Source organism: Amblyomma mixtum, chromosome 6, assembly GCF_055824585.1.
Source record: "Amblyomma mixtum isolate Tamu chromosome 6, ASM5582458v1, whole genome shotgun sequence".
Taxonomy (NCBI): Eukaryota; Metazoa; Arthropoda; class Arachnida; order Ixodida; family Ixodidae; genus Amblyomma; species Amblyomma mixtum.
In genome coordinates, this window is record NC_143017.1 from 10,889,934 (window position 1) to 10,913,201 (window position 23,268).

Sequence of the window (23,268 nt, forward strand, 5' to 3'; positions counted from 1 at the left end):
CCCTTTCCTATGAAGACTCGACCTGCTCACCTCGAGTCACTCCAGCGAGTTCGGTTGTCTCCCGCCACAAGCTGTCGTCTACAACCCTGTGTCGCCCGCCTTCTCCTATTCCTAATATACTGTCAGAAAATTCGGTGCATTTTTTGAAACAAAGAAACACAACAGCGCCGCGCGCATGACATCTCGCCGGCGCGGTCGAAAAACGGGAGAGAAGGAAACCCCAGCGTGTGGCTGCCCCTTCCACCACCGCTCGCTGGAGGGAACGAGTCATTCATGCAAGTAGTAGGGATCCTTACTCGCCATTTGACTCCTTGGAAGAGCTGTCGCTCTTGGTTCCCATTTTTTGCAACATGGAGCCTAGACTTCTCTTCACTTTTAGGTCTGCGCACCTAAACTTGCAGCATGTGTATTCTGTAAAAGAATGGAAATGAATGTTAGAGACATTATTTAGGGACATATCTGGAGAAATACAACCCCGAAACAATATGAGAAACAATGTCTTGTCATATACTGGCAAAACAAAGAGGTCATGCTGCTTGAACTATTTCCTGAATTTTGGTCAGTCAGCCAAGACGAATTGGAATTGAGATGAACTGGAATCCACTGTGCCATATTGCAGTCAATATAATGCCGGTCAGTGCGGTAAGACTTGCTAGTGCTGCTGACATCAACAGAGGGGTACCTACATGCCGGGATTCTGCACTAAGAACAATGGGTTCACTCCAGTCTGCGGTGGCAACAATGCATGTGAAAGGGCAGCAAGACATTGCAGGTTGCGCCACACACCGCAGCTTTCCTGTTCATGAAAAAATAACCTAGTTGCATCCAGCTAGGTCATTTTTAGTATCCTGTGGCGAGTGCAATGTAATGTTCACCAGAAGCAGGCATGTAAGATATTTACAGCAGCAAGATTTTTTCCTAACTCCTTACCACATTCATTTGTAGCAATGAACAATATCAACGCGAACGTCCAACCACTTAGGAAAACACTGCGTAGACCATAATAAGGCCTATCCACTTGTCTCAAGGTGAAACATTAGGTGAAGAATGCAGCAGTGTAACGGTAACAACAAACCATGAAGAGCCAGTAAGATGCAGTGACATCCAGGCGCATAAAACTATAGAAAGAGTGAGCGAGAGTGTTGACTTTAAATGCAATAATAGAGTTGGTCAGATGATATTTAGCGAGAGAAAGAGCTGTATGCAGCACAGAAAAAAAGCAGCCAGCTAAATGGTGTCTCAATGTGAGCAAAAAGTGGTACAGATGATCCGGGCATGTAATAGCGCTTGGAAGCAAGGCATATAATGCAAGGAAAAAAATAGATACGAAAGGCTGCAAATAGGAAACCTGTAGGCATAGACTGCACTTAAACGGCCATAATTTTCTTTTATTATTTTCAATAAAATTTCTAAAAATCTGCTGTTTCAGATATTAACATACTGCCTCAGCAGTTGAACAACAAAGCCCAACATTATGTATGCAGCAAACCACTGCACAAGATTTGGCAGTTTACAGATGTTTGTTAATTGCTTTGAGGTGCGATGTGGGCACACACGGCCACATCAGAATTATGGTCATTGATATGCAAGACATCTTTATTCAGAGCTGATTCTGTATAGCCAGCACTACATTCAAAATGTGCGGCAGAAAGCATGGTGCACCAATCACTGTCCTCCTCCTACAGAAAATGAGGGGTAACTTGGTCACCAGTGCATTTTGCAGAAGACTAACTACACAACCTCAAAGTTTGTGCTTACTGGGACAGGATCCTGCCGTTCATCACCTACGCCTACAACACCGCCACGCAGACCACCACCGGCTTCTCGCCATTTTTTCTCCTCTACGGACGCAAACCTTCCTCACCACTCGACACAGTACTTCCTTACCGGCCCGACGTGTCCGAGTGCACCACTCTTTCGGAGGCGTCCAAGCATGCCGAGGAGTGCCGTCAGCTCGCTCGGTCGTTAACATTCGGCGAGCAGGGGCGTCAAAAATTCCGTTTCGACACAAGCCACACTGATGACAGTTTTCTACCCGGCTCTCTCGTCTGGCTTCACGTGCCGTCTACCTCACCTGGCCTTTCGTACAAACTTCTCCCCAAGTACCACGGACCTTACCGCATCGTAGAGCGCACTTCCCCGGTCAACTACATTGTCGACCCGGTGACACCCTCCACAGATCAACGCCGACGCAGCCGCGAGACTGTTCATGTGTCACGCCTGAAGCCGAACTATGACCCGTGTGTGTTGTCGTCTCCCTGACTCGCCATTATGGCTTCGCCTTCAGCCCGGGGGTGATTGTAAAGAGGAAGATGAGCAGCGGCGGCCGCCGCTCCGCTAGCGCGCGGCGCGAGATCGCTGGCTGGATGACCGAAGCTCGGACCGGCATTTTGGCTATCTGACGCTAAGTTCCTTTCCCCGGAAATCCTGCTACAACATTAACATTTGCATGACGTTATGCCTCTGTTATCACTCGACATTATTGGACAAAAGAAACTGCTCAAAATTTTTATGTACAGGAAACGCACTTATAATCAACCGAAATACAAATCAAGTAGAAAGAAGATACACAAAGCTATATATATATATGTTCTAATCATGATGTCAAAATGATGCACATTCAAACAAAGGAATACATTCAAACACATTCAAACAAAAGAATAAGTGTTATTATTTATGCCGTGAAGTCTTTTCAAGTATGATGTTGTTCTTGTGCAGAATATTGAGGTAGTGTGGTAGACTATATGTCACTGACTGCTTACCGTATGTAGTGCGGCAGAAAGGTACGGACCATGACATTTTGTTCCGTGCGTTATAAGATGGAATCGAACGAATGAGGTTGAAACTTGATAAGAGGAGATCATTCTTAGTTGAAACAGCATTTTTACACATAGAGATTAACTTGAATGGGAATAACTCTGAGAGTTTCATGACACTGAACCTTGAAAAGTAGGAAGCCGTATGAGTACACCATGGCACATTAGCTATTAATCTAATTGCTCGTTTTTGCGCCATTAGAATTTTCATTTGGTTTTGCTTGGTTGTTGTCCCCCAGACCATGAGACAATAAGTTATATGTGGCAATATAAATGCATTGTAAATTAATAATTTAACTCTAGGCGGAAGTGTGTGCCTCTGGCGGCATAGGATGCCATTAATCTTGTTTATTTTAGCGCAGATATTCTCAGTATGTTTATCCCAATTAAGTGATTCGGTCCAAACAACACCAAGACATTTCACAGCTGGCACGACATCAATTTTTTTGTTTCCTAACCAAAGTTCAAAATTTGCACGCACCCTTCTGTTTTTAGCTCGGAATATTATTGCTTTGGTCTTCGTGATGTTTACCCTTAGGTAGTTCTTAAAGGACCAATGACGCAGGAATTCTAAGAACTTATTGCCGTGTTCTAGCAGGTCTCTTTCTGTGCTACCTGAGGAAAGCATTGTGAGGTCGTCTGCATACGCTATTATGTTGACAGGAAGGGGAGCAGAAAATATATTGTGACGGCCATGAAAGGGCAATACCCATTCTGCGTGGTCGGCGTTGCTGGATAAGCCGAAGATGAGGAGAACGAAGTTGGTGGCGTCTCGTGCTCGGCAAGCGGACCCAGCTGTTGTTTCGATCCTCCGTCCCGGTCTTAATAAACCACTGGGCGTAACATCTTGGTGGAGGTGCGGGGTATTGAGGTTTCTCCGAAGACGGATCCTTATGTTCACATTCGCCGCAATCGTCGCATTGTTGGTCTGCCGCCTTCTGTGCCAATGATGTCCCTCGACGGCGACGCTTCGAGGTCTGTGCCCAGCAGTTCGTGGCAGCATGACCGGGAGCCACGGTCATTCGCGGGTTCCTCTAGCGACGACGTCGATGAATGGCTCACACACTACCTACGGGTGAGTCGCTACAAGTGGAACTCCTCCGCCCGGCTTGCGAACGTCGTGTTTTCACTAACCGACACGGCCCTAACGTGGTTTGACAACCACGAGGATTCCCTCACGACTTGGGACCGCTTTGTAGAGGAGCTGAAGAAGTGCTTCAGTGATTCAGTCGCGAAGAAGAAGCGGGCTGAACAAACACTTGCGCAAAGGGCTCAGCTCCCCGGTGAAACATGCACAAAGTATATTCAGGAAATCGTGAAGCTATGCAAGGTCGTCTCTCCTGCCATGACAGAGGAAGACAAAGTTGGCCATTTGCTCAAAGGATTCGCCGAAGACGTCTACAATTTTTTGATCGGAAAACAAAGTCTCGAGTCTGTGTCTGACGTCATCAAGCACTGCCGGACGTTCGAGACGTTGAAAATGCGTCGCATCACACCGAAATTTGGACGTTTGGCCGGGGTGACGACGGTGGCAGCTGTAGACACACCATCGTCATGCGATCTGGCTTCCACAATCCGCCAGATCGTTCGTGAAGAGTTAACCAGGTCACTAGAACTCACTCGAAATTCATCAGAGCTACCTCCTGTGCATCTCATACGTCCTACGCCGCCAACGGACGTTAACACAGCGGACTTTGAGGATCACCGGGTACCCCGAGGGCTGCGGCCGAACAACACACCGCGATTGCCCCCGGAGCACCAGTCCGGCTTTTACCAGCATGTGCCGGCCACATACGACGAGAACTTTCGGCCCAGTCCTTCGTATGGTGACTACGTGCCGGCGCAGCCTGCTCCCGGTCCCTGTCTGGTGTGTTACCGCTGTGGTCAACACGGACACATCTCCCGATTTTGTCCCCGCCGACAACCGTCCCGTTACGGCTCCTCGACCTATTCTCGGCATCCGGACTACCAACCCAGTCCTTCTCGATACCCGTCCTGCCCGCCTGATTCCGGCAGTTCATGGCCTGCACAAGTGCGGAATCATTCGCCGGCATCTGATAGAAGTGTGACGCCGCCTCCAGCTTTCCGAACACGTCGATCTCCATCACCCCGACGCCGCTCTTCCTCGCCTCCGCCGGAAAACTAGTCGGCGCGACCGATGGGGGTGAGGTCGCTGGAAGTCTGCCGCCGGAAGTGATACCCCTGCCTGTCGTTATGTTACAGAACAAAGTACATGTGCTAGTGGATGATGTACCTGTGATGGCTTTAGTGGATACCGGTGCTACTGTTTCGGTTATGAGTGCTGCGTTTAAGTGCCTCCTCGGAAGAAAAGTTTTGTTTCGATGGGACAAAAATGTCCAGTTTTGTGGCGTGAGTGGTGAACCGTTGCCAGCAGTTGGAGTGTGTAGTGTCAAGGTTTCTTTGGGTGGTGAAGTCTTCAGCACGGAAATGGTGGTGCTACCCCGGTCGACGCACGACGTTATTCTTGGCCTCGACTTTTTGCAGATGTGTGGCGCTAACGTCGACTGTCACACAGGTGAGCTCAACGTCGGCAAATGTTCCACCACTGATCTTCTAGAAGGCTCGTGCAGTGGAGAGAGAGTGTTTTCTGTTGCCCGAGATACTGTCGTGCCTCCTTCTTCGGCTGTGTGCGTACCGGTTTCCTGCTCCGATACCGCTCTCGACGTGTTTGATGCGGCTGTGGAACCGAACCACTTGAATTGCATGAAGAAGAACATCTTGGTTCCTCATGCCATGGTTTCCGTAATCAACGGAAGAACTGAACTGTGGACAGTGAACAGTTCGACGGAATCTGTAGTTCTGCCTGAAGGCCTGAAGCTTGCCTCATGCAGCCAATACATGCCGGTATCCGTTGCCTTGGTTACCGACGACGCCTTGGGCACAGCAGCACCAGAGTTTTACGACGAGTCGCAGTTGCTCCGAATGATCGACAACTCGCTTTCCACGCATGAGCGCCGTGCACTGTTGACCATCCTCAAGCGATACTCCACTGTGTTTGACTTTTCGCAGCCCGGCGGCCCATCTTCCATCCCCTCGTCTCGAACCCTGCACAGGGTTGACACTGGTACCTCACATCCGATCCGCCAAAAGCCCTACCGAGTGTCACCGTCTGAACGCAAGGTTATCAATGACCAAGTGCAGTAGGTGCTAACTAAAGGCGTTATACAAGAGTCCTCAAGTCCCTGGGCTGCTCCAGTAATTCTTGTTCGGAAGAAGGATGGATCATGGCGTTTTTGCGTGGATTACCGTCGTCTGAATGCCGTCACGAGAAAAGATGTATACCCCCTACCTCGAATCGACGATGCCATGGACTGTCTTTTCAGCGTCCTACTTCTCTTCGATTGATCTTCGGTCGGGGTATTGGCAAATACCCATGCATCCTGCGGACAAAGAAAAAACAGCTTTTATTACGCCTGATGGCCTTTATCAGTTTAATGTGATGCCATTTGGCCTTTGCAATGCGCCCGCCACCTTCGAGAGATTTATGGACACTATACTCCGCGGTTTGAAATGGGAAATCTGCATGTGCTACCTCGACGACGTTGTCATTTTCGGAAAGACGTTTAGTGAGCACAACGACCGTTTAGCTCTCGTCCTCGACTGTATGCGCCAAGCTGGCCTTGTGCTTAACTCTAAAAAGTGCCACTTTGGTGCGCGTCAAGCGTTAGTTCTTGGACACCTCGTTGATCAAGACGGCGTCAGGCCTGATCCAGCCAAGACTGCAGCTGTCGAGTCGTTCAAGCCACCACAGTCTGTTAAAGAGCTGCGGAGTTTCTTGGGCTTATGCTCTTACTTTCGCCGTTTTATTCATCGCTTTGCGGATGTAGCTTACCCTCTGACAGGTCTCCTTCAGAAAGATGTTGCTTACGAGTGGACACCTGAGTGCGACTCCGCCTTTCGCCAACTAAAATTCCTTTTGACCTCTCACCCTGTACTTCGCCACTTCGATCCCTCCGCTCCCACAGAAATTCACACCGACGCCAGCGGTGTTGACCTCGGCGCTGTTCTCGTCCAGCGATGCGACAACAAAGAGCACGTTGTTGCGTATGCGAGTCGCTCGCTCAGCAAGCCGGAGCGCAATTATACAGTCACCGAGCAAGAATGCTTAGCCGTCGTCTTCGCCACGCAGCGTTTCCGTTCCTATCTGTACGGACGCCCGTTCACCATCGTCACCGACCATCATGCCCTCTGCTGGCTCGTTAACCTTCGTGACCCGTGCGGACGCCTTGCACGGTGGGCTCTCCGGCTACAAGAGTTCGACTATACAGTCGTCTACAAGAGTGGTCGCCGTCACGCTGACGCGGACTGTCTTTCGAGGCTGCCCCTTCCTGAGTCGGAGTCTAACATCGACACTTTGGACCACTGCGTCGCGTCATTGTCACCTGTTTTTCCTGATGTCGCAACGTTCAAAGCGGAACAGCAGAAAGACTTAACCCTACAGTCTCTCCTTACGGAGGCTGAAGACCCTTCCAACGTCAGCTGCTTGTGTGTGCGAGATGGCCTTTTGTGGAAGAAAAACTATTCTTCTACGGGCCAGCGCTTTGTGCTGGTAGTTCCGAAGAACCTGTACTCCTCTGTCTTGCAAGCCATGCACGATGACCCTACCTCTGGACATCTTGGTTCGGCACGGACGCTGCACCGTACCCAGGCACGCTTCTATTGGCCGAAAATGCGGGCCACGACTGAGCGGTACGTCGCCAGCTGCACTCAGTGTCAACGATACAAGCGACCTACTAGCCTTGCATCTGGTCAGCTTCACCCTGTGACACCGTCTGCAGCACCGTTTGAGCAAGTGGGCATAGATCTGCTGGGCCCGTTTCCAAAGTCCTATCATGGGAACCGCTGGATAGTGGTTTGCGTCGATTACCTTACCCGGTATTGTGAAACGGCAGCTCTACCCTCGGCTACAGCGTATCATGTGTCCTCTTTTCTGCTCCGATTCATAGTTCTCCGTCATGGACCTCCAAAAGTTATCATCAGTGACCGTGGTCGGCAGTTCACCGCTGACGTCGTGGAGCAGCTTCTCCGTTCCTGCGCATTGCATTTTCGCCATTCCTCGCCTTACCACCCCCAGACGAATGGGCTCACTGAGCGCACGAACCGCACGCTCACTAACATGCTTTCAATGTATGTTGATTCAAGGCACAAGAACTGGGATAGCGACCTGCCGTTCATTACGTATGCGTTCAATACCGCGCGCCATGAGACTACTGGCTACAGCCCCTTCTTTTTACTCTATGCTCGCCCCCCACGCTACACCCTGGACACCATACTACCATTTTCTGACGAGCTTGATGAAGATCCCTCTATCGCTGAGACACTCTGTCTCGCCGAAGAAGCCCGGCGCCTTGCTCGCCTTCGTGTTCTCGCCTCCCAAGATCGGTCAAAAGCGCGCTACGATGCCCACCGCCGTCGCGTTACTTACAGCGCCGGTGATTTAGTCTTGTTGTGGCGGCCTATCAGAAAGCGAGGGTTGTCTCAGAAGCTGCTGTGCCACTACGATGGACCCTACGTCATTATTGACCAAATAAGCGAGCTCAATTACCGCATAGCTCGTCTCACGGCAAGCGGCCGTCGTTCAGCGCGAACCGAAGTCACTCACGTTGCCCGGCTGAAGCCCTACCATTCACGCAGCGCTTTTTAACTCGCCCAGCGGGCTTCGGCTGCGTAGGGGGAAGTGTGACGCCCATGAAAGGGCAATACCCATTCTGCGTGGTCGGCGTTGCTGGATAAGCCGAAGATGAGGAGAACGAAGTTGGTGGCGTCTCGTGCTCGGCAAGCGGACCCAGCTGTTGTTTCGATCCTCCATCCCGGTCTTAATAAACCACTGGGCGTAACAATATCATTAATGTAAATATTAAATAATAGGGGGCCCAGAATGCTGCCTTGTGGTACACCAGAGAGGATAGTTTGCGAGGTTGATATAGTGTTATTAAGGGAGACCATTTGTTTACGATATTTCAGATATGATTCAATTAAAGATAAGCTGTTACCTCTAATTCCATAGTTATTGAGTTTATGTACCAGTAAAGCATGATTAAGCAGGTCAAATGCTTTGGAAAAATCAACAAATATTCCTAGTACAAGGAGCTTTTCCTCAAACGCATTTATTATTATTTCTTTTTGCTTAATTAGTGCCGTTTTCGTGGACCTTTGTTTTCTGAAACCAAACTGACTCTCTGATAAAACTGAATGTTTGACTAGAAAAGTACTTATTCTCACATAAATAATCTTTTCCAGACCTTTGGATAATATCGGAAGAATGGAAATAGGCCTGTAGTTAGCCATATCTGAGGTAGCACCACCTTTGTGAATGACATAGCACCACCTTTGTGAATGAAATAGTTTGTGGGTCCCTCTGTTTAAGCATTAATTAAACTGGTGCTGAGAAATTGATAGACAAGTCCTACACGCCATACACTGAGCAATGTTTTGGAGTACAACTCTTACCGTGTTCCCTTCAGGTTCGGAAGGCTTTGCTCCCTCAGCAGCTGATGTCAGCTGATTGACTGCCCTCTGCAGCCTTTTCAGCATTTTGGCAGTGTCTGGAAGAAGACGGTTTAAGAAGCTTAAGAGCGAGCGTTTCTACCACGCAGTAAGATGCACTGGAGCACCAACTAGAAACAGCTTTTATTAATGCCATAATAGGCAGCTTCGAAACTTCTATACAGGTCACGACACCGCACATGACTACGTGCCCAGTCAGCTGTCTGCTTAAGCGGCAGCTACGAACCTTTGCATTTTATATTACTTGCCGCTTCTCAGTGTCCATTAATGTTAATCGTCTGCTTCAGCGGTAGACACTCGGATATTATGAATTTCATTCTGAAACACTTCTATAGAATTAGAATGTGATAAAGAAAGCACAACAAGGTATTTTGGCCACTGGTGATGGTGACTAATCAAAAAGCACGTACCAACTAAATCTTTTTGCTCCTGAAGCTGCTTTTTTATATCTGCACTTTCTTGCTTCAGGGCTTCCACTTCTGATCGGTGGTCACAGCATGGCTTTTTCTGGGAAAAAATTGCTGAATTGTAGGCAATGGCATGCAGCTGTCATTAAAACAGATGCCTGGGGACCTCGCGACAGTTGCTGCTGCCATTAGGCAAGCTGAGGATGTTTGCACTCCATTATCGATTGGATCTTCTGCCCTTACCTTTGCCACAGCGTCAAGTACTGCGCGTGCTGCTTGCTTTGACCTCTTCCGCTCCATTTTGTCTGCCTCACCTGCGGATATAATGCACCTAGGATGCACATTGGATACACATGTCTCTGAGCCCAGCAAATGCAGGCGCTGGGCAACTTGTACTAGTGCCACACTTCCAGACTCCACTTTTGGTTTTGAGACCCTCGAAATGCACCCATAGAAGCCCGGTCATGTCGGCTTTGACTCGCCGACATGACCGTTCACTCGATGCAATCCGACGCATTGTGAGGTGGCTAATTGTTTTACGCAAAGTACAGCACGGCATGGTCGTGCAGACACCGTTACTGGGTATATGAACACTTGACAGCAACGGGTACAGCCTTCCGCATGCAGTGTTACCTTCCGCATGGCTCAAGATTACGAAAGCAGGGTGCTTATGTTTGGTAAAAAGATACATACTGTACACTGGGTACGCACGCACGAGCAGGCGATATAGCGCCGTGCGCAGTATTCGCCCAGCTGGAAGGAGACACATTTCGTAAAGGCTGAACCACACGTCCGCGATTTCAAGCGCGAAAGGCCAAACCACATCGATGAGCGACAAGTTCGGCTGTCACCCGCGCAGATTTATCGCCATCGCGCACATTATCGCTCAGCTCTAGAATTGAAGAGCGCCCGGAAGTTCCCAAAGCGATAAGCGTTTCGTCCCGTCATCGCTCGGTGAATCGCGCTCGTGTGGTTCCCAGTAAAGTTGAGCGAAATAACGAAAGCTCGCGGATGCACACTTAGCATACCTCCATGACAGCAGCGCAGACTCGGAAGGAAGCGCCGATGTATAGCTCAAGTACCGGTCGTCCACTTCTAGTTTGAACACGGCTCCGGGCGGCCGGCGCTCCGCGCAGCGCCTCTCTCGGTCGCCTGGGTAACTAGCGCGCAGGCGCACTGGAATCCATCGGCGTAGCTTTCGCCGCGTCCTCTGCTACAGCGTGCCAGCGTCGCCGGGTTAATCTCGCTTTGCAGTGAAGAGCACTTTCGCACTGAGCGCGCAATGCGCCCGGATGATTACTGTTTTCGACGCAGCAGCTTAGAAGCACAGCACCTGCGCGTGGTCGAGAGCTTCATCCCCGGTGGCTAGGGCTTTTCCTTATCGTTCCTTCTTGCAATCAACACGTATCATTAAGCTGATACGGTGAAAAACATCGTCCAAGTGGGAGTTTAAGCGGTTTACTCTGAGGCCACCACCATTACTTAGCTGCAATATTTTACCATTTGAAGCTATTCGTCCACAGCAGCAAGAATAACCCGGCGGCCCACGGGTGCTTTCATCCACTCAAATTGTCATTCTGCAATGTCAGTACGATATGTATGGCGCACTACCGTGGAGGGATATTAATACAAAACCAGTAGGAACACCAGCACTGCAGGGTAGGAATCGTGAAAAAGAATTAACGAATGAAAAACATGGCCCTAATGTTTTGCTGATATGCCCAGAAGCGGGGTTGCACATGAGCAGCAACCAAGGCCTGTGTAGAGACAGTCATTTCCAGACGAAATGTTCAGGCGTTACTTCCGGAAAATCCCTACCAACTTAGCCCCTTCTGTGTTAAGCTAAAGAACCAAATAAGAAAATTTCCCCTAACCTGCACTTGTATTGCCAGTAAACATAATTTAGCACTGGCAACGTACTGCAGTGCGGCACATGAGTGGATGGAAGCACCCGCGAGCCGCTGGCTTTTTCTGGCTGCTGTGGACGAATAGCTTCAAATGGTAAAATATTGAAGCTAAGTAATGGTGGTGGCCTCAGAGTAAACCGCTTAAACTCCCACTTGGACGATGTCTTTCACCGTATCAGCTTAATGATACGTGTTGATTGCAAGAAGGAACGATTAGGAAAAGCCCTAGCCACCGGGGATGAAGCTCTCGACCACGCGCAGGTGCTGTGCTTCTAAGCTGCTGCGTCGAAAACAGTAATCATCCGGGCGCATTGCGCGCTCAGTGCGAAAGTGCTCTTCACTGCAAGGCGACATTCACCCGGCTACGCTGGCGCGCTGTAGCAGACGACGCGGTGAAAGCCACGCCTATGGATTCCACTGCGCCTGCGCGCTAGTTACCCAGGCGACCGAGAGAGGCGCTGCGCGGAGCGCCGGCCGGCCGGAGCCGTGTTCAAACTAGAAGTGGACGACCGTACCTGCACTGGTAGCAGGACAGATAAAATATAAAGTGCAGTGTTTTTCACCACTACTTGCCGGCAGCCACCACGTATGCGTCACATGGCTCGTCTCCATCTTTCCACGCGATTTTAAAGCTTTTGCCAGCTAAGGCCTCTACCACCGTCGCATCTTTTTTAATCGAGGTGGCAGTGGCCACGTCGACCATGCACCTGGTTGCATATGCATCCCACTGCTCAGTTGACACCCACTTAACTAAAATATGAGACATCGCCGAGAACAAAACAGACCGACACAAAAGCACCTCCAGAAAGGCCGACAACTGGCTTGACTAGGCTACAGCTATGGCTAGTACAACGTACTGAAGTCACAGCCGGGCGTAGCTGAAGGCAACTACTGTCAGTTACCGAACTGAGAGCTGTTGCGCGGCGCCGCCACCACTGGCTCCGTTGATGTAGTTGAGGAGCGCTGCAGTCGTACCAGGCTACAGGGTTGTGCGGCAATGCGTTCGCTAAGCGGTCGCTGCAGTGCAGTGACGTTTTTAATTACACGTCACAAAGAAATAATAATTAATGGGTACAAGTATACGAAAATATTGATAATAAAAATATAATTTGTTATTAGTAGTAGTAGTAGAAGACGTTTATTCGGCCAAAAATTTACAGGCCGAGCATGTCGACCGCCTGGGCGACCAGAAGTCGCTGTTCTTCCTCCCCTTCAGCGCCAAGCCAGTCGAGCCAGGTGGTGATGGATAAAGAAGGTGGGGGGTAGGAACCCGACTGCTGAGCAGCCGGGCAATAGAAGAGGCAATGGGCAAGGTCCGCATAGATACAGGGGCAGTTGGGACAGGAAGGGTCCGATCGATAGCGATAGAGAAAGAGGCGAGACGGGGTGATGACTGCATTGTTATTAATGAGCACTTCTATTTTGTACTTGAACGTTGATGTCAGTTTGTTCGGCACTTGCTTATTGTTGCGCCATCTATGTGCTATATTAAAAACTAAAAACATTAAAAATATAATAAAAATAATAAAAACAGGCGTTTATTTAGAACTTAGACCTCCAGTGGCTGTAGCGACTGCACAGTAAAAGGTGGGAAAACTCTCGCGCTACCGGCTCTCACCACGATGTAAAGCCTGTCGTGGTTTCCGCAACGCAGGGCATGTTACGTCTTTCGTGTAAGCGCACTCTACACGCACTGCAGGTGTACGTCGATTAGGTGACAATTTCTGCTGGAAATTACCAGCTACCGCCTTTTACCGGATTTGTTCTGCAGATATGCCGAAACGATACAGAGAGTGGTTGTTCAAAGACAACGTTCCGAAACCTCGCTCAACAAAATTCAGACACGCGAAGAAAGCTGATCATAGAGATGGCCGTTTGCTTCTTGGAGCTCCCGACAGAACGGAGGATGCAGCGGCTTCAGTGGGCATTCCGGCTGACGCTTTAAATGATGAGGGATCTTCAAGTGACGGCTTCCTCGACGATCTTGACAGCAGTGCTGAAATGAACACTGCAGCAGACTCGTCCCTTGGCTTCATAAGTGATGGGCTTCCTGAAGCAAGCGATGGGCAGCTGAATATCGTACAAAGTGTAAGTGCGAACAAACTACTCTAGCTTTTTTGCATGACCTGTTTTAACTCACAAATCTGGTATTCTGGCATCGTGAACGTTTGCATATATCAATTTATATTTCGTGTGTCGGCACGTAGCGCGGCCGGTGCACAGACAGGTAGAGAACAAGCCGAAGTCCACCATTAAACTGGAACAGTTGATTTGGCAAACTTGTGCCCGCAAAACAAACGAGAAAAAAAAACGGTGGTGGCGAAAGCAACCTGCGTCGACGTTTGTCATCGAGCCGAATTATGCCCCTCTGGCTTGTATTTAATTTCTAACTTTGTTACCGAACTTACGCCTGTGCCACATTATTACAAATTAAGCCATTTAAGTTCCATCCTTTAGTTTCTTAACGTCACTAAATTCTGGTGTCGGTGCCACACGGTCGGGTTTAATGAACTAACAAATGTGCGATGACGATAGTTGTAGTTAGATTTGTGTTGCAAGCTTACCAGAAAATAAATGTCCGTTCATTTGAAAGGATTTTTATAAAGAAACGTATAACAAGTGTTTATAGAAGTAACATGCCTATTAGTGCAGAAATCATTTGGCTGTACGAAAGTATTTGTTTATCGGCCGCTTTCGAGTGGACAGCGATTAGAAAATGGCCCAAGTTTTTCTTTTAATTGTTACAACCTTCTCGCACCTGTTCAGCTGCACACTTTGAATTGTGTCAAGCAACATGCAGTTACTCTTTACAGTTGTGGCATTTGCTTTACATTCTCTGCAGTTATGTGCAATGACACAGCAAGTCTCATTAAGCCTGCATTATTGGTACACGCTTCTTAAAAATACAGAACATGTCTGTTTCCACAGGATTCAGAAGCAGGTTCTGTTACAGAAGAAGATCCTGCTGATGCTCTGCAATATGACCTGCTGGATAATGTATCCTCGTGCTCCAGTGATGACGAGGACTTGTCGCCCCAGCATGAACCTTCAGACAACCAAAGATCAGAACTGGTCAGTCTTTTCAGTAGTCTTACTCATGGGGACTGGAGTCGTAAGGCAAGGACGGGCGGGTCTTTTCTCCTCCTGAAAAATGTTTTAATTGGGACCTAATCTATTATTGAAAGGTAAATTCTTTCATAGTTTTGTTCATAACACTTCTGCTTGTCATGAAGGACTGTTCATTCCACATTTGTTTCCCTTTATGAGCTGTTCATTGCAAGTCACCGCGACTCCCATAACATGCGTCCGTTCGCGGTTGGCTGTCAGTTTTGCAGTTATGTGCGTTAAATTAGTCTAGTTCTGGAAATGCACAGACATGTCTGGCTGCAGCCTTTTTCTTGGTATTCAACTAAAAAAGAGCGCATCTGTCCTCTCATGTCGTGAAGTATTAAATGAGAGATTCTGTCATTACAGAAAATTGTACTGTTCAAGCAGGTGACCGTCCGCCCTTCTTTGTCTTAGCCCTTGTCATCCCCTGCACTCATTTAGGGAAAATAGAACAGGGTCAAAATGAGTGCTCATAACGTAATACTCCTTGTAATGGATCCCTCCACCGTCAGGCCGCAAACGATCACTGAACTGTACTAAGCACTGTTGCCACTAGTTTAGGGTAGCATTACTTCGACATATTTGACTTCTTGACACGGTGCAACTCATGGCGACTTGTGAAAGAACTTGAACATGATTTGGTGCTGCTTTTTCTGAATATACACACATCAAGCATGTTGCGAACTGCGCAGTGAAGGGTGCTGTGCTTACTGAGTGTGAATTTACGGCCATTGAACTGAGGTATCTAGCTGATTAACACAACCCGTGTCTCAATAACCACAGAATAAAACAGCGCAAGCGAAGCAATTGAGTATGGAAGCAGAAGGGAAAGGAACAGGTCAATGAGAATTCTTGTTTTGACATAGCTCGCACCTATGTGCTCCTGTTTTTTTCTTCCTTTTTGCTCACTTTCCTCGCAAGGCTGAGTTTTCTTGTAAACTGACCAACCTGACAACTTTTATGTATTGTAATCCTGTATACAGGCTATGTGATATATGACAGTTCAGTATTCAAAACTGTTTTCCTTATTTCGCAGGATGAGCAACTCTACCCTGGATCACGTTTGACCATTGGTGAAAGCATGGTGCTTATTCTTGGACATTGCCTGCGGCATAACACCACTAAGGAGGCAACTGAGAGCCTTTTAAAGCTCATTGAAGCCCACGTGCCTAAGGAAGCTGCCATACCAACATCAAAGCACATCTTTTTTAAGCAGTTTACAAATGCTAGGGAAAATGCCACACTGCAGTTTTATTGCCCATCTTGCTTACTCTATCTAGGTGAGAGCCAGGCACAGGAACTCCACTGTTCCACCTGCGGTGTTGATTTTGTTGTCGGCACACTAAAAAAAATGAAAGCTATTTTCTTACATTTGACATTGCCAAACAAGTCAAAGACAAGCTTTCGCTCGTTGAGCTAAACTTCAAGTTATTGCCTAGGCAGTTGTCCTATGATGTAGGTGAGCTGACAACTAGCCAAGGTTACCACAACCTGCCAATGTCTACGCATGACTTGTCAGTAACGTGGAATACAGACGGTGTTCCTCTTTATGAGTCATCTGGGTACAGCATCTGGCCGCTGCTACTTCAAATAAATGAATTACCCCAGAAAGTGAGAACGAAACACATGCTTCTAGCTGGGTTGTGGTTTGGTACCACAAAACCTAAAATGTGTTCCTTTCTTAAGCCATTTGTTGAACAAATGAACATTCTTTCCGGCAGTGGTTTCCAGTACACAAACCTGAAATGAAATACTGTGAAAGTGCGAATTTTTCCAGGGCCGTGTTGCGTCGACACAGTGGCCAGAGCCATGGTTATGAACATGAACCAATTTAATGGTTCTTATGGCTGTGCGTGGTGCATGCATGAGGGACAAGTTGTCAGGAAAGGCAGCGGTCATGTTCGCGTGTACCCTGTTGTCTCTTCTCAACCAGCACCTAGAACACACAAGACATTTTTGCGAAACGCTGCTAAGGCAGATACAACACAGCAAGCCAAATGTGGTGTCAAAGGTTCAAACGTGCTGTTTGATTTGGCATTTTTTTCATTTCCGGCAGGTTTTGTCGTCGACTACATGCATGCTGTGTGTGCTGGCTTTGTTAGGCACACAGCATGCATGTGGTTTGACACCTCCATGTTGTTTCCATACAGTCTTGGAGGCAAAATTGATGAGATTGACCAGCAGTTGTGTCTTTTGAAACCTATCTGGGAGATTTCTAGGCTGCCGCGCTCGCTTAAAGTCCGGAAGTACTGGAAGGCATCAGAGTGGCGTAACTGGTTGTTGTTTTATTCTCCAGTAGTGTTGAAGAACATTCTGCCAAGAGTGTATTAAAAGAATTGGTTGAAGCTTGTCAAGGTGATGCACTTTCTTCTTGCTGACACAGTCGCCGTAGAAAAACTGAAAGAAGCTGGCAGGACAATGTACGAGTTTGTGAGGGAGTACCAAGATCTGTACGGAATAGCACATATGACTTATAACACCCACCTTTTATTGCACCTTGTTGCATCAGTGGAAGTATGGGGCCCATTATGGAATTATTCAGCATATGCATTTGAATGTATGAATGGGCACCTCGTTCAACTTGTAAATGGCACACGCTATGCTGGCTGGCAAATGGTTGAGAAGTTTTATTTTCTATCAAACCTTCACATATAATGGGACAGATGTTCCCACTTTGAAGATGCCCATTCAAAGCACCTGCTAATGCAGTACTTTTTAAGGGGGTATAATCTGCGAAAGAACTCTGAGAGCACTTGTGGTGTTGTTGTTTTTTTTGGGAAGGGAGAGACTTCTAACCGTGGCATCTCCTACAAAAAAGTGCTAATTGGCTCTTTCCTCTACTGCACGAAAGGCCTTGACAAGTCACGCCGCCTTAACTCATTTGTGTGCATCAATGCGATATTCGGCCAGATCGAGAATATTTTGGCAACTTGTGTAGAGGGACATCGATCATGTGCATGTGTTCGCCATGTTGTCTTTCATTTGCGCTAACTTCACGTAATAAGAAGATTTGTTGCCGATAACTTGAGTGGAGCCATTATACATGAGGTTTGCATGACGTCAGAAGAAGTGGAGATCGTTTGCGAAAATCCACGAAAATGTATGTTATTGCAGTCTTCTTCAAAGACGTTTGTGTGCTGTGTTGCGAGCAAGTACATTTTTGAAGCAACATAAAGATGTTCTTGCATGAGGGAGAAGGTAGCCAGAAGCAACAAAATTTTTTATACTGAAAGGGGGTTTAATAGTCCAGGTACGACCAGAACCAGGCAGGCGTTGGCTTCTATTTCTGTCTTCATTGCTTTGAAGAACAAAAGTCTCGTTAAGCTGCAAACTAGCACCTTTTAGTTCTTGTCAAAGATTTGTTTTGTAAATGAATGAATGCCAAATAAGGTCGATTGATTGATGTATATATAACTCCCTTTTGTTATCGCAGGCCTGTGTGGCCTGTATTCTGTTCTGGTAAGCGGTTCTGTAAGCTTGTTGGAGTATAAACCTGCATACCTTCTGCAGGTTATACATTTTTGTTTTATGGGAACCCTATGGGTTAGCTGATGGGCATGCAAGAGATGTGCCATGAGCTATAGAAATCTGCCTTAAATTGGACATTCCTCTGGAGTTACCAGGAATGGGCACTCCAGTTTTAGCAAGAATCATGTTCAACCCTAGTTTAACCTTAATTAGTGTTCTGCTGATCAAACAAGTTTTGGTAGATGCAAGCAGGCATGGTTTCTAACTAGCATCTGGCGTGAGACTGAGTGCAGAATAACCGTTATATATGTCTTGAATCCACACTGAATTGACCCATAGTACAACTGCTGCATTTAATACAGATTACATAGCCACTACTTCATTTCAATTAATATTAATTGCTGTCGGTTGCAGGCACTCCCAAACTGTGTATCCGGTGGGAAAGTTGAAAAAGACAAAACTAAGGATAAAATTTGTCTTGGTTCAGTATATACATACATGCATACATACCTAAACACATTAGTCTGCAGAACATCTAGACCTAGTCTGCAGGAAATCTGCAGACTAGATCTACATGAAGGTGTCCGGTGAGTGACTCATAGGTGACTGAAAGGTCAAACCGATTTAATTGAATTATAAAACGTGTCATGGTTCAAAATATATAAATGTACATATATATATATATATATATATATATATATATATATATATATATATATATATATATATATATATATATATATATATATATATATATTGTCACGTGCTTCCATAGAACCTCGACGGAAGAAGCAGAAGATGAAGGACCAGCAGTGAAAAAGGAAGAGAAAGAGCTGAAGGACGCTGGTAGGCTTCCTGAGCTTCCATCCTGCTCCGACCGATCCCCTCTGTGAATAACCCCCCGTGCGTGCTAAGCACTTAACAGTTTCCCTCCTCGCAGACGAAGCCCGTCGGGCGAGTTAAATAGACCGTCTGGGATGGAATCGCTTGAGGCGGATACATGCACCACCTGAGACTGGCGTGACCGTCGACCACTAGCAGTTAGTCGTGATATAACGTAATTAACGTCACTAATGCACTCCAACACAACAAACGGTCCAGTGTAGTGGGATAGCAGTTTCTGACACAGACCACGCTTGCGTAGAGGGGTCCACAACCACACAATGTCACCAGGAGCATAAGAAACTTCTTGGTGTTGGACGTCGTAGCGGTTCTTGGAACGCTCTTGCGAAGATAAAATTCGAACGCGGGCAAGCTGGCGAGCTACTTCAGCTCTGCAGAGTGTGGTCGCAAGAGAAGATTCGTCGTGGATGAAAAATGGTAGAATGGTGTCAAGGCCACAGCGAGGCGAGCGAGCATAGAGCAGGTAAAAGGGGCTGTAGCCAGTTGTCTCATGTTGCGCTGTGTTGTATGCATGAGTAATGAACGGGAGGACGCCATCCCAGTCCTTATGATCTGCAGCGACGTACATAGCAAGCATGGTGGTGAGCGTCCGATTAGTACGTTCTACCACACCGTTCGTTTGGGGATGATATGGCGTGGAGTGGCGAAAACTGCAGCTGCTGAGGCGGAGAAGTTCTTCAACAACGTCCGCTGTAAATTGGCGTCCACGGTCGCTAATGAGAACTGCAGGAGGGCCGTGCCGAAGAATGACGAAACGAAGTAAGAAGTTAGATACTACAGACGCAGTAGCAGCTGGTATCGCGGCTGTCTCACAATAACGGGTTAAGTGGTCTACGCACACAAGAATCCATCGATTTCCTTTCGAGGACCGTGGGAAAGGTCCAAGGAGGTCAATGCCAACTTGCTCAAACGGGGCTGTTGGAGGTGTGATTGGCCGCAGTTTGCCAGGTGGACTTGCAGTCGGCAGCTTAAAGCGCTGGCATTGCACACAGCTGGCTACATAGTGCTGGATGGTTGAACGCATGTTAGGCCAGTAAAATCGTTGCTGTGTGCGGTGGAGTGTGCGTGTCACTCCCAAGTGCCCAGACGGGGCGTCGTCGTGCATCATATCAAGAACTGTGATGCGTAGGTTTTCGGGTACGACAAGAAGCATGCGTGCTCCTCCAGAAGCGAAATTCTTCTTATAAAGCAAACCGTCGCGAATGCAAAAAGTATTCTTTACAGAATCTTGAGCGGCATCAAACAAAGAGGTTAATGTTTGGTCTTTGCGTTGCTCAGTTCGGAAAACTTGAAGATCGGGGAAGGCTTGTGAAAGTGACGCCAAGTATTCATCAAAGTTGTCTGCATCGTCACCAGTCGTTTGAAGCGGCAAACGGGAAAGACAATCGGCATCTGAGTGTTTACGGCCGCTTTTATGCACCACAGTGAAATTAAATTCTTGTAGGCGCAAAGCCCATCGAGCAAGCCGGCCACAGGGGTCACGAAGACTCACTAGCCAGCAAAGCGAGTGGTGGTCGGTCACGACGGTGAAAGCATTCCCGTACAGATAGGAGCGGAAGCGCTGTACAGCGAAAACAACGGCGAGACATTCTTGCTCAGTAACCGTGTAATTTCTTCCGCTCTTACTCAATGACCGGCTGGCATATGCTACCACGTGCTGATCGTGACCATGGCGTTGTATAAGTACAGCGCCGATACCGATACCACTTGCATCAGTATGCACTTCAATTGGTGCAGATGGGCAGAAGTGGCGTAGGATGGGGCCCGAGGTCAAAAGAAATTTCAGATGTCGGAAAGCTGCGTCACATTCGCTGGTCCAATTGAACGGTGCATCTTTATGCAGCAAACACGTCAGTGGGTAAGCGATGTCCGCAAACCTAGCTATAAAGCGTCGAAAGTACGAGCAGAGCCCTAAAAAACTCTGCAGCTCTTTCACTGATTCAGGCACCGTAAAACTATTGACAGCTTCAATTTTCTTTGGATCTGGTCGAACACCTTCTTTATCAACTAAATGACCAAGAACAATTGTTTCACGGTTCCCAAAATGACATTTCTTGGAATTGAGGATAAGGCCAGCTCGTTCCATGCAATCAAGCACAATATCCAGGCGGCTGTTGTGCTCACTAAACGTTTTGCCAAAAATTACAACGTCGTCCAAATAACATAAACAAATTTGCCACTTAAGGCCACGCAGGATTGTATCCATGAACCGCTCGAATGTTGCAGGTGCGTTGCATAATCCGAAAGGCATAACGTTAAACTCGTAAAGTCCGTCTGGTGTTATGAATGCCGTTTTTTCCCTATCTGCAGCGTGCATGGGGATTTGCCAGTAGCCGGATCTCAAATCAATAGAAGAAAAGTATGAAGCGGAGTGCAGACAATCAATTGCGTCGTCTATACGTGGAAGCGGGTAGACGTCCTTCTTCGTGGCCGTATTTAAGCGACGGTAGTCAACACAGAACCTCCATGTGCCATCTTTTTTCTTCACAAGGATAACTGGAGCTGCCCAAGGACTTGAAGACTCTCGAATTATGCCTCGCTTTAGCATCTCTTGAACTTGGTCATCTATTAACTTACGTTCAGTGGCTGAGACTCGATAGGGCTTCTGGCGTATAGGAGGTGCGGAGCCGGTGTTGATCGTGTGATGAATACGACTTGTAGGCGGTGGTGTAGAATCGTCTTTGGCAAAGTCGAACACGAAGACGTGCTTCAGAAGGAGTTCCACTAGAGTGCGACGCTCGGTTGTGGGAAGAGCCTGATTAATCATAGCCTTAACTTGGGTCTCCATATCTCTTTTCACGTGCTGCTCACTGACAGAGTTGGTTAACGTCGCGACGGAACCTGACACACCTTCCTCGAAACGGGCGAGTTTGAGGCCCCGGGGCAACACAGCTGGCTCTTCAGAGTGGTTCACTGTCCACAGCTCAGTACGGCCTCTCACCACGGGAACGACGCAACGAGGCACGACGATACTCTTCTTAGAGCAGGCGAGTGTCGTAGGCTCTACCACAGCTTCAAAAGGTTCGCACTGATTGTGAATAGAGGAAACCCGCACGAATGCTGCGGAGAAAGCTGGTACAATAGTGTCTTCTTCCACCGCAAATGCTCCAAAATCCGGTGTCGAGTTATCCACAAGAGCTGAAAGTAGTGAAGAATTCAAAGCAATTTCTCCCGTACGAAAGTCTAAAGTTGCACCACACTCTTGCAGAAAATCAATTCCAAGAATCACATCATGCGTTGACCGTGGTAGCACTGCGAATTCTGTTCTAAACGTTAGACCACCAATAACAACATCCGAAGCACACACACCAAGTGGAACCAAAGGTTCACCACCGACACCACAGAATAACGCTGCACGGTCACCACTAAACATCACTTTCCTACCTAAACGGTTCTTAAACCTCAAACTCATAACGGATACGGTAGCACCAGTGTCCACAAGAGCCATTGTTTTCACACCATCAATAAACACTTCCAGTTTGTTCTTCAACATAAACACGGGCAGAGGTATATTGGACGTCATCAACTCGCCGGCGGCCTCACCTCCATTGGCCGCGCCTCCTAGTTTCCCGGAGGCGGAGGGGATGCACGACGTCGAGGAGAAGGTGACCGCCGTTGGCGCTGAGGTGGCGGCGTCACACTGCGGTCAGATGCAGGTGATGAACTCCGCAAAGTGCTCGGACGGTATGGGTCCCAAGCGGACGTTGAGGGTCGCTGCTGCGCGGTGTGCACTTGTCCGTAAGTAGGCGCCGGGGGTTGGCAGTCTTGAGAAGTCGGGAAACGACGGCGGCAATATCTAGCGATATGCCCTGCAATGCCACACCGGTAGCACAAAGGTTGAGAGCGCCAGCGACCGGCATAAAAGTCCTGGCGAACAAAGTCGCGACGTTGGCTGGAGCCAGGATCTCGCTGCTGACGAACAACGTCTTCTGGGTAGGTGGGCCTCCTTACCGCCGGCTGGTGGCCATAACGTTGGGCAATATTCCGATCGTCCATGGGCAAAGTGCTGTTAGGTTGAGCCCACGGAGTCGACAGGGCGGCAACATCTTCCTCCGGTGCAGAACTGTGCCGCAGATATTCTGTGCGGCAGAAGGTGTCCCGGGATGTGGACAATTCGTCGCGCACAATCTC

The 23,268-nt window shown here is 48.0% G+C and overlaps 1 protein-coding gene and 1 pseudogene across 1 annotated transcript; one reads left to right on the top strand and one right to left on the bottom strand.

Moving 5' to 3' along the window:
* Positions 1-292: 292 nt before the first annotated feature.
* Positions 293-12,424, bottom strand: LOC149338210 (uncharacterized). The gene is made up of 6 exons (XM_089550716.1): positions 12,232-12,424; positions 9,995-10,065; positions 9,755-9,851; positions 9,257-9,382; positions 4,790-4,840; positions 293-411 (listed from the first exon to the last, which is right to left on the bottom strand). Exons 1-6 carry the CDS (start codon positions 12,422-12,424, stop codon positions 293-295), a joined length of 657 nt encoding a protein of 218 aa, XP_089406842.1.
* Positions 12,425-13,431: 1,007 nt separating this feature from the next.
* On the top strand, positions 13,432-17,940 carry LOC149338211 (uncharacterized; annotated as a pseudogene).
* Positions 17,941-23,268: the final 5,328 nt, after the last annotated feature.

What these genes read in the sequence shown, in the direction of transcription:
- LOC149338210 (XM_089550716.1), bottom strand. Translation starts at nt 12,424, where the DNA reads ATGTCTCATATTTTAGTTAAGTGGGTGTCAACTGAGCAGTGGGATGCA. An exon ending in CGCATACGTGGTGGCTGCCG is followed by an intron (nt 10,066 to 12,231) that starts GCAAGTAGTGGT and finishes TTATATCCGCAG; the next exon opens with GTGAGGCAGACAAAATGGAG. An exon ending in GGAGCAAAAAGATTTAGTTG is followed by an intron (nt 9,383 to 9,754) that starts GTACGTGCTTTT and finishes GTCTTCTTCCAG; the next exon opens with ACACTGCCAAAATGCTGAAA.